This window comes from Anolis sagrei, chromosome 4 (assembly GCF_037176765.1).
Source record: "Anolis sagrei isolate rAnoSag1 chromosome 4, rAnoSag1.mat, whole genome shotgun sequence".
Classification (NCBI taxonomy): Eukaryota; Metazoa; Chordata; class Lepidosauria; order Squamata; family Dactyloidae; genus Anolis; species Anolis sagrei.
The window spans coordinates 55,333,377-55,343,360 of NC_090024.1; the positions used below are offsets into that span (position 1 = coordinate 55,333,377).

The following is a 9,984-nucleotide window of genomic DNA, read 5'->3' on the forward strand; positions in this document are numbered from 1 at the left end:
CCATTGACAGATCTGGCGTTCAACAGCACCACCTTCAATCCGGAAGAACCGCCATCCTGGTTACACCAACTTACCATATCAGGAGACCGATTTGGAATTACTAGTGTTGTACCACAATCCCTAGGCCGAATTAAAGGTCTCCCTTTCCCGTATCTCCCCTTCCCCACCACAACTTCTATGGGGGCCCCTCGGCCGACGGAACACCCTCCCTTCTCCATGACGCCTTCAACAGCCATAGTTTCAACCCATGATTCACTATTGATTATTTGATATGTTGCATATTCAATTCGCCATAGCTTTCCCTTCCATTCATTTCCCACTCCAGCTTTGTTATTTGCGGGACTCTCTAGTCTACTCCACTCCCTTTCTCTACCCCAATTAATTAGTAACACGATTAACAAGTACCAGGGAATGGGTAGTGACATGGTGACTGTTAACACTGTCAATGGAATTTACACATGGTTCTTAAAATGCAGGCAAGATAATTGTATCGGCATACAAGATGGTATAAATAGTTAAAGTGCAATACGCTTTAAGTTGGCTCTAAAGTGCTAGAATAAAGTGCGTCATGGAGGAATTGATGCTTCAAGTGCTAGATGGTTGAATCAATGAATTAAAGTGCTAAGGCTGAACGGGTTAGTGGACTAGTTGATACAAAGATAGTAAATTAAAGTGCTAGTAAATAAAAGTGCTGGACTTATACAGGGTAGCCGTACCCTTCACTTACTAACAGTGCACTGGTTAGTTCTTATATTCTCAGTTCAGGCCTTGGGTATGGTTGTTGTTGTTGTTACAATTTAACCCCCCCCCCCATCTCTCGATAGTTAGAGTTGCAGCCCCAGAGATGTAGTATGGAGCTGCTGGGGTGGGCGGCAATTAGCGATGTAGATCAAGTAACAAAATAGACAACACAGTCCTTCCAACGTTGAATTAACAGGAGGGTCAACACAGAGCACAATGAAGGATGGTCGGTACAATCAAAGATGGTCAACACAGAATGGGTAAGAGATGGTCCACACAATCAAAGAGGTCAACACAGACGAAAAAGAGATGGTCAGCACAATCTTTCGGAATTGGAAACAACGAGATGTCAGCATAAACCAGGACAAAAGATGGTCAACACAGTCCTTCCAGAGTTGAAAAATAATAGACGCGATGATGGGCGTCTTGTATGATGGCTGCAGAATTAGGCGATGTCCAGAGATGGTAAACGCCACAGGGTGGAGGCAAGGTAGTAGTTGCCAGTGGCTGAGTCTATTGTCTGTTGTCAACTGGGGGAAGAAACCACTTCCAGGGCCTGCTGGTAGGCCTGAGCCAGAGCATTGGAAGGGCTGGCCGGGGCACTGGGAGAGCAGTCTGAGTCTCAAAATGGCGCCGCGGGGTAGCCACCCCGCCGCCCAGCTGAAGCAACCGGCAGCGAGGTCCACAACCTGCTGACCCGGGATGCAACCCAAAGCAGCAGAAGACCCGACGGAGGCCCAGGGGCCCAGGAACCAGGCAGTCCGAAGCAGCAGCGCCGGCAGTCGGGCAGCCAGCTAGGACCAAGGCACAGGTTCGCCGCAGCCGCTAGGCCAGTCCATGCCCCAAACCCAAGCAGAGGGGGAGCGAGACGGCACCCAACAGCCCCCAGCCGCCTGCCCGAGTAGCCGCAGCGCCTCCCGTCCCACCAACAGCGACGGCGCCCGCAGGTAGAAGATGATGGGTTGTAGTGGCTAAAATTCGGGAGGGGCCCACAATGGCTGGGTAGATCCTTCTCTCCTCCCCTGGGACAGCAGGAGGAGGGGGCGCGCAACAAAGGGAGGCCTAGCGGCTTTTTTTCACTCCCCACCCCGGGGCGGCGGGTGGGGAGGCCACACAGCCCTTTGCGGTGCTTGGCGGATGGCTGGTAATCGGCCGCGGTGGAATGGCTGGTAATCGGCCGCGATGGAATGGCGGCGGCGGTGCACAGCTGGCCGCTTCCCTTCGGAGCCCTGGTGTTTCTGGAATAGAACAACTACCTCCAGAGTAAAGACCGTCCAATGAAACAGGAAATAACACTTTCAAACCTGGAACAGATTTTCTTTATTATTTAAAAAAAACGTTTTAAATAAAAACTTTGACAATTCGTCAAAAATCCATGGATAAGTCAAAGGTTATAAAATTTGCTAAGCTAACAGTGGTCTTTGTGTTCTACTACTGTAGCAAATTTCATCAAGATTGGTGTAAAAATGAGGGAGGGAGAATCCCCTGAAGTTTCCCCAGTGCCAGTGCAGTTTTTTTTCTATTGTGCACGTGTATTTGCCATTAACAAAGTTTCGGAATTGTAGGTTTTTCCGGGCTATATTTGCCATGTTCTGGAGGCAATTTTTCTCCTGACGTTTCGCCTGCATCTATGGCAAGCATCCTCAGAGGTAGTGAGGTCTGTTGGAAGTAGGAAAAATGGGTTTATATATCTGTGGAATGACCAGGGTGAGACAAAGGACTTTTGTCTGCTGGGGCTAGGTGTGAATGTTTCAGCTGATCACCTTGATTAGCATTCAGTGGCTTGGAAGTGCCCGGGGGGAATCCCTTGTTGAGAGTGATTTTATGTGCCTTCTCTGTGTAGTCTGACATGGTGGTTGTGCAGGAGTCTACCGTGTACCATGCAGCTGTGGACAAGTCTACATAGGGACCACCAAACGCAGTGCCCAGACACGCATCAAGGAACATGAAAGGCACTGCAAACTACTCCAACCAGAGAAATCAGCCATAGCAGAGCACCTGATGAACCAACCTGGACACAGCATATTATTTGAGAACACAGAAGTGCTTATTTGAGAACACAGAACACTCTCACAACCACCATGTCAGACTACACAGAGAAGCCATTGAAATCCACAAGCATGTGGACAATTTCAACAGAAAGGAAGAAACCATGAAAATGAACATAATCTGACTACCAGTATTAAAGGACTCAAAAATCACAACACCAAAACAACAGAGGGGAAACAAACAGGCTCATAAAATCACTCTCAACAAGGGATTCCCCCCGGGCACTTCCAAGCCATTGAATGCTAATCAAGGTGATCAGCTGAAACATTCACATCTAGCCCCAGCAGACAAAAGTCCTTTGTCTCACCCTGGTCATTCCAAAGATATATAAACCCATTTTTCCTACTTCCAACAGACCTCACACCTCTGAGGATGCTTGCCATAGATGCAGGTGAAACGTCAGGAGAAAAATTGCCTCCAGAACATGGCCATATAGCCCGGAAAAACCTACAACAACCCAGTGATTCCGGCCATGAAAGCCTTCGACAATACAAAGTTTCGGAAGTTTCGAAAAGTTTTGAAATTTTTTTTTTAATTCGTAAGTGCCTTTAGAATCGAACCACCAGCACCCCCACCATCCGAAACGAGATTGAACCAATTTTTTCTGGATCAACCAAGCCTACTAGGTAGAGAAGGACTCAGAACTGTGCCAAGAAAAATAATAATACAGGATTTTTTGGAGGCAACATCCTGTTTCTGCCCGACAGTGCCAAAAGCAGAGTGGGCCTGCCTTGAGAGCGACAAGACAGCCCGGCAAGGCTTTCCTGGGCCAGGCGCACGCGAGGTGGGGAGGGGCTTCTGTGGGCTTCCTTCGGCCTTTCCGCGCTGGCTCCTGATTGGAGGAAAGGGGGGGCTTGGCTCCTTCCCCGACAGACACCAGGGAAGCCCACCCAGGAGGGAGGAGGCAAGCCGAGGAACAGCCCCGCTCCCTCCGCAATTGGGAGAGACATAGAAGAAGGCGGGCAGGCAGCGTGGGGCTCCGGGCGCTCCCGTCCCGTCATGGGCTTCCCTCCGGGAAAGGGAGGCGAAGGAGAGCCGGAGCGCCCCGCCGCTTCTTCTCTGGGCTCCGGAGGGGCCGCTCCCAGGATGCCCAAGATGCCCCAGCCACTGGAGAGACGCCAAGCGGCGAAAGGTCCTCGGTCTCGGCTCGGGCGCTAACTCCGCTTCCCTTGGAGCGGCGCCGCGGAGCGAGGAGGAGAATGCGCGGTGGCGCCGGGCGGCCCAGGCAGCGCGGGGCTCCGGCCACGAAGGTGCGGGGAAGCTCCTCTCCACGCATCCCGGGAAGAGCCGAGCCTTTCGTGCGGGGAAAGGGGCTTCGAGTGGGCGGAGAGCTGGAAGCGGGAGAGGCGCTCCTGTGCCTTCCGCGGGAGTTGCCGGGCAAGCCTCACTCCCTGCCACGCGCGCCCCTGGGCAGCCCTTAAAGGCACAGGCGCCCTCAGCTTGGCAAGCTTACGTCGGGGGAGAGGAGCCCATCCACGGTGCATGTGAGGGCGCGGGGAGGTCTTCGCTTCCAAGGGGGCCCCTTCCTCCTCTGAACTGAGACCCCCACAGGGCTGGCGCTGTAGATCAGGTATGGGCAAACCCAGGCCTTTTCTCAGGACCTCCTCTCCCACCATCCTATCCTTCCTTCCTTCTCTCTTTCCTTCCTCCTTCCCTCCCTCTTTATATTTCCCTTTCACCCTCTCATCCTTCCTTCCTCTCTTTCCTCGCTCTTTCCCTCCCCCTCTTTCTCCTTCCCTTCTACCCTTTCATCCTTCCTTCCTTCTCGCTTTCCTTCCCCCTTCCCTTCCTTCCTTCCATCCCTTTTGTCTTTCCTTCCTCCTTCCCTCCCACACTTCTTTCCTCCCTCTTTCTCCTTCCATCCTTCCCCTCCACTCTTTCCTCCTTCATTCCTTTGCTCTTTTCTCCTTCCCTCTCTCCCTCTTTCTCCTTCCTTCTCTTTTGTCTTTACTTACTTCTGTCTTTCCTTCATCCTTCCCTTCCTTCCATCCTTCCCTCCCATTCCTTCATCCTTCCTTCCCTTTTGTCTTTCCTTCCTTCCCCCTCTCCCTCTTTCTCTTCCTTCCTTCCTTCCTTCCTTCCCTTTTGTCTTTACTTCCTTCTCTCTTTCCTTCATCCTTTCCTTCCATCTTTCCATCCTTCCTTTCCTTTTATCTCTCCTTCCCTCTCTCCCTCTTTCTTCTTCCTTGCCTTTTGTCTTTACTTCCTTCTCTCTTTCCTTCATCCCTTCCTTCATCCCTTCCTTCCTTCCTTCTTTCCCTCCCACCCTTTCATCCTTCCATTTTTGTCTTTCCTTCCTTCTCTCTCTCCCTCTTTCTCCTTCCTTGCCTTTTGTCTTTACTTCCTTCTCTCTTTCCTTCTTCCTTCCTTCCTTCCTTCCTTCCTTCCTTCCATCCATCTTTCCCTCCCACCCTTTCATCCTTCCTTCCCTTTTGTCTTTCCTTCCTTCTCTCTCTCCCTCTTTCTCCTTCCTTGCCTTTTGTCTTTACTTCCTTCTCTCTTTCCTCCTTCCTTCCTTCCTTCCTTCCTTCCTTCTTTCTCTCCCACCCTTTCATCCTTCTTTCCCTTTAGTCTTTACTTCCTTCTCTCTTTCCTTTATCCTTCCCTTCCTTCCTTCCTTCCTTCCTTCCTTCCTTCCTTCCTTCCTCCTTCTCTTCCTTCCATCGTTCCACCCTTACATCCTTCCCTTTTGTCTTTCCTTCCTTCCCTCTCTCCCTATTCCTTCTTCCTTCCTTCCTTCCCTTTTGTCTTTACTTCCTTCTCTTTTTCCTTTATCTTTCCTTCCTTCCATCCTTCTCTTCTCCCTTCCATCCTTCTCTTTTTCTTCCTCCTTCTTTTCCTTCCTTCCATCCTTCCACCCTTTCATCCTTCCCTTTTGTTTTTCCTTGCTTCCATCTTTCCCTCGTTCTCCTTCCATTCTTCCCTTCCTCCCTTTCACCCTTCCTTCCATCACTGGGCAACCAGTCCTACTAGCAGGGAGTGCTAGCATGCGGCCCCCAAGTTAGAATGTTTGCCCATGCCTGCTGTAGATGCCAAGACACACTCTCAGCTAGATACATGAAGGTTCTAGTTGCTTGGGAGCCACTATTAAAAATAGGTCTAACAAACGTGTGATGTTCTAAGTACTTTAACTGTGCCTTCATGCTTTTAATTATATCTTTTTTGATATAATGTGCTAGGTTTCATTATATTGTCATATTTCTAGTCTTTAGGTTTCAAATAGTTTCTTGTATTGGGTTGCTGTGTGTTTTCCGGGCTGTATAGCCATGTTCCAGAAGCATTCTCTCCTGACGTTTTGCCCACATCTATGGCAGTCATCCTCAGAGGTTGAGGGGTCTGTTGGAAAGTAGGCAAGTGGGGTTTATATATCTGTGAAATGTCCAGGGTAGGAGAAAGAACTGTTGTCTGCTTGAGGCAAGTGTGAATGGCAAGTGTAAGTTTGCATGGGCAAACTTAGCGTTTAATGGCCTACAGTTTCAAGGTCTGACTGGTTGCTGCCCAGGGGAATCCTTTGTTGGGAAGTGTTAGCTGGCACTGATTGATTCTTGCCTGGAATTCCCCTGCTTTTTGAGTCTTGCTCCTTCTTTCCTGTTCTGATTTTAGAAGTTTTTTTTAAATACTGGTAACCAGATTTTGTTAATTTTCATGGTTTCCTCCTTTCTCTTGAAATTGTCCACATGCTTGTGGATTTCAATTGCTTCTCTACATAGTCCGACAATACAGTTTCCTATATTGTGTTGTTGAAGGCTTTCATGGCCAGAATCACTGAGTTGCCGTGAGTTTTCCGGGATGTATGGCCATGTTTCCTGTATTGTGTCTACTACCATTCCCTGTTTTAATCCCTTTAAGACGAGAAAACTAGAATAATAATAATAATAATAATAATAATAATAATGATGATGATGATGATGATGATGTAGTTTCTGGTTGCTTGAGAGTTACTATTAAGCAGGCCTAACTAATGTGTGATGTTCTATGTATTTATACTGGCTTTTTGTGCTTTAAATTATATATTTTAGATAGTACTAGCTTTCACTCTTTAAATACAGTATTTATAGGCTTTAGGTTTCAATTTGTTTTCTGTATTTTTACTACTGTTCACTGTTTGATTTCCTTAAGAGGAAAAAGTGGTATATTAATGATGATGATGATTATTATATGATGTATTTTCTGGTTGTTTTAGAGTTGCCATTTAAATAGGTCTTACTAATACCATCCACTATACCATGCCATAACATAAACCAGTGGTTCCCAAACTTTTTTTGACCAGGGACCACTTTGCCCAGGGACCACTCTCCAACATTAGTACCAAAAGGATTACGAATCAGTTTTTGTCAACTTTAGATTCTGTTTGATTATTTGGGGTGCTAATTCAGAAAATTGCATTAGATAAACTATGTCAGCTCTAGTTTCTGATACAGAACATAGGCCACCCAGTAGTTGCCATTTGCTTGCCCACAGAAAATGATATTTAATAATCTAAAGCTTTAGACTTAGGTCTTGTGGCCCACCACTGGGCTGCAGCCTACAGGACAGGAACCACTGCCATAAACTCTGTATTAACTAGATATTTGTATTGGAAATGAGCCCCTGGTGGCACAGTGGCTTAAACCTTTGTGCTGGCAGGACTGTTGACCAAAAGGTCGTTGGTTCAAATCCAGCAAGCGGGGTGAGCTCCCATCTGTCAGCTCCAGCTTCTCATGCAGGGACATGAGAGAAGCCTCCCACAGGATGATAAAACATCTAGGCATCCCCTGGGCAATGTCCTTGCAGATGGCCTACTCTCTCACACCAGAAGCGACTTGCAGTTTCTCAAATTGAAAAAGAATGGAAACATAGCCATTAAAAGCTTATGATGGCAAATTAAGGCAGGTTTAATGCAATACAGTGTTATTGTAGTATAATGTATTGTCGAAGGCTTTCATGGCCGGAGTCAATGGGTTGTTGTAGGTTTTTCCGGGCTATATGGCCATGTTCTGGAGGCAATTGTTCTCCTGATGTTTCGCCTGCATCAATGGCAAGCATCCACAGAGGTAGTGAGGTCTATTGGAAGTCAGACTACACAGAGAAGCCATTGAAATCCACAAGCATGTGGACAATTTCAACAGAAAGGAAGAAACCATGAAAATGAACAAAATCTGGCTACCAGTATTAAAGGACTCAAAAATCACAACAGCAAAACAACAGAGAGGAAACAAACAGGCACATAAAATCACTCTCAACAAGGGATTCCCCCCGGGCACTTCCAAGCCATTGAATGCTAATCAAGGTGATCAGCTGAAACATTCACATCTAGCCCCAGCAGACAAAAGTCCTTTGTCTCACCCTGGCCATTCCACAGATATATAAACCCATTTTTCCTACTTCCAACAGACCTCACTACCTCTGAGGATGCTTGCCATAGATGCAGGCGAAACGTCAGGAGAAAAATTGCCTCCAGAACATGGCCAAATAGCCTGGAAAAACCTATAACAACCCAGTATAATGCATGTTTAGTTTTATTTAAATTATTTTTTGCCTGTTGCCTGAGACTTCTGGTTGATTAAGTTTTGGTTAACCGAGGGTTCACTGCATTTGCTTGTCAGTTCATAACTGGTGTTGTCCAAGGGAAGAAATTACTCTGCAGAAACAGTCTTGAATTGTCTGCAAATCCAATTGATTCCAGTAGGAAGATTTGTGCCTTGACTTGAGGAAGACTTGGGGACAGAAGCAGGGAAGATTTCCTCTGTCTTCTGCAGCAAAATGCCTTGGATCAGCCCAACTTTTGCTTGATTGTAACTTGGGGAATGACATTTGTTTGAGTTTTGCAGCTGTTGAAAAACTTTTATTAAAAAGTTGATATGGGTATATGGGGGGTGGGTGGGCATGTAGGTGGGTACTCAGCTAGCTTTTAGATGCCAGTGTGGAGTACTGTATTCAGGAGGGTGATTTATTTTGTGTGTCAGGAGTGACTTGAGAAAATACAAGTTGCTTATGGTGTGAGAGAATTGGCTGTCTGCAAGGACATTGCCCAGGGCCATCCGGATGTTTGATGTTTTACCATCCTGTGGGAGGCTTCTCTCATGTCCCCACATGGAAAGCTAGTGCTGAGATGGGAGCTCACCCTGCTCCCTGGATTCAAATGTCCAGCCTGTCAGTCAGCAGTTCTGTTGGCACAAGGGTTGAACCCATTGCACCGCCAGGGACTCTGAGGAGGGTGATGGACATATGGTGGTAGAATGAAGATTGGCTATACTGCTTGTCACCTTTGCTATAAGTTCAAGGAAGAAGAGAGCCAAAATGTGGCAATTATTAGCAAGAATTAAAGAAGTGTGTAACGTCCTTTCCTCAGTTTATCCTGTGATTCTGTACTCCTGGTTTGCGATAACTGTGTCCTATTTCTGACACACTCTGGTAGAAAGCCTGAACTCTCCTTTTATTATTCCTATAAGGCCAAGAACGGCTTGTTTGCTGTTGAGTCCGTCACAAAAGATTTTGGAAGAGGAGCAGTTTCCTTGCCTTAGGTAGTTTAAGTCCCTTTAATGTAGCATCTCTTTCAACAAACAGATACCAATAGCAGTAAAATGACTCTCGAGGCTGCAGCTGGGGTCGAAGATGCAGTGGCCCTTTTGAAGCTGCTGGAGAAGGATGAAAAGTGTGCAAAGAGTAGTGCATCCTTTCTGAAGCGGTAGTGCCTTGTTTTGCAGATTGCCATGCAACTGCAGGGTTGCTAAGAAAAAAAATGCTTATTTTAGTCTGGACTATGATGCCAAATAATAAACAGCAGCTCTTTTGGGAAAAGGATGGATGACAATCCTGATCAAACCCGTTGCGACTGCACAGAGCACATAGAGATGCTGCACAGAGCACTTAGTGTCTCTGTCTGTCTCTAGCTAGGTAGGTGTATAGGCAACATTGAGTCTTGTTGATAGATGTCTGAGAAATTATGGTGTCCATGCAGAATTGAAGAAAATGAATTGCTCTTGTGTAGTATACCCAGTCACATTTTAGCAGTATAGCTCATTGTACAAGCTGAATCTGGAAATCCAAAAAGCTTCAAAATCCAAAACATGTTGTTACCAGGCTCCCTGAAGACCTTCTGTATATCAAATACCTTCTATCCTCAGTTTCTCAGATCCTCAGTCTCTCTCCAGGCTCACATCCCATATGCAACAAAAGTAGCAAATGAATGAGATTTGGGGATCTATGAAATGG

At 46.9% G+C, this 9,984-nt stretch overlaps 1 protein-coding gene across 3 annotated transcripts in view; it reads left to right on the plus strand.

The window, feature by feature from the left end:
* The first annotated feature begins 3,652 nt into the window (after positions 1-3,652).
* The window catches only part of LOC132774791 (opsin-5-like), a 44,783-nt gene continuing 38,451 nt past the window's right edge, over positions 3,653-9,984 (plus strand). For 2 of the 3 annotated variants that reach the window (XM_060775219.2, XM_067467438.1), the window contains exon 1: positions 4,053-4,360. Coding sequence is in view for 1 of the 3 variants with exons in the window: in XM_060775220.2 (XP_060631203.2) it covers positions 3,990-4,040 (51 nt within the window). In the remaining 2 variants the exon portion in view is untranslated. The other variant, XM_060775220.2, reaches the window with a different exon arrangement.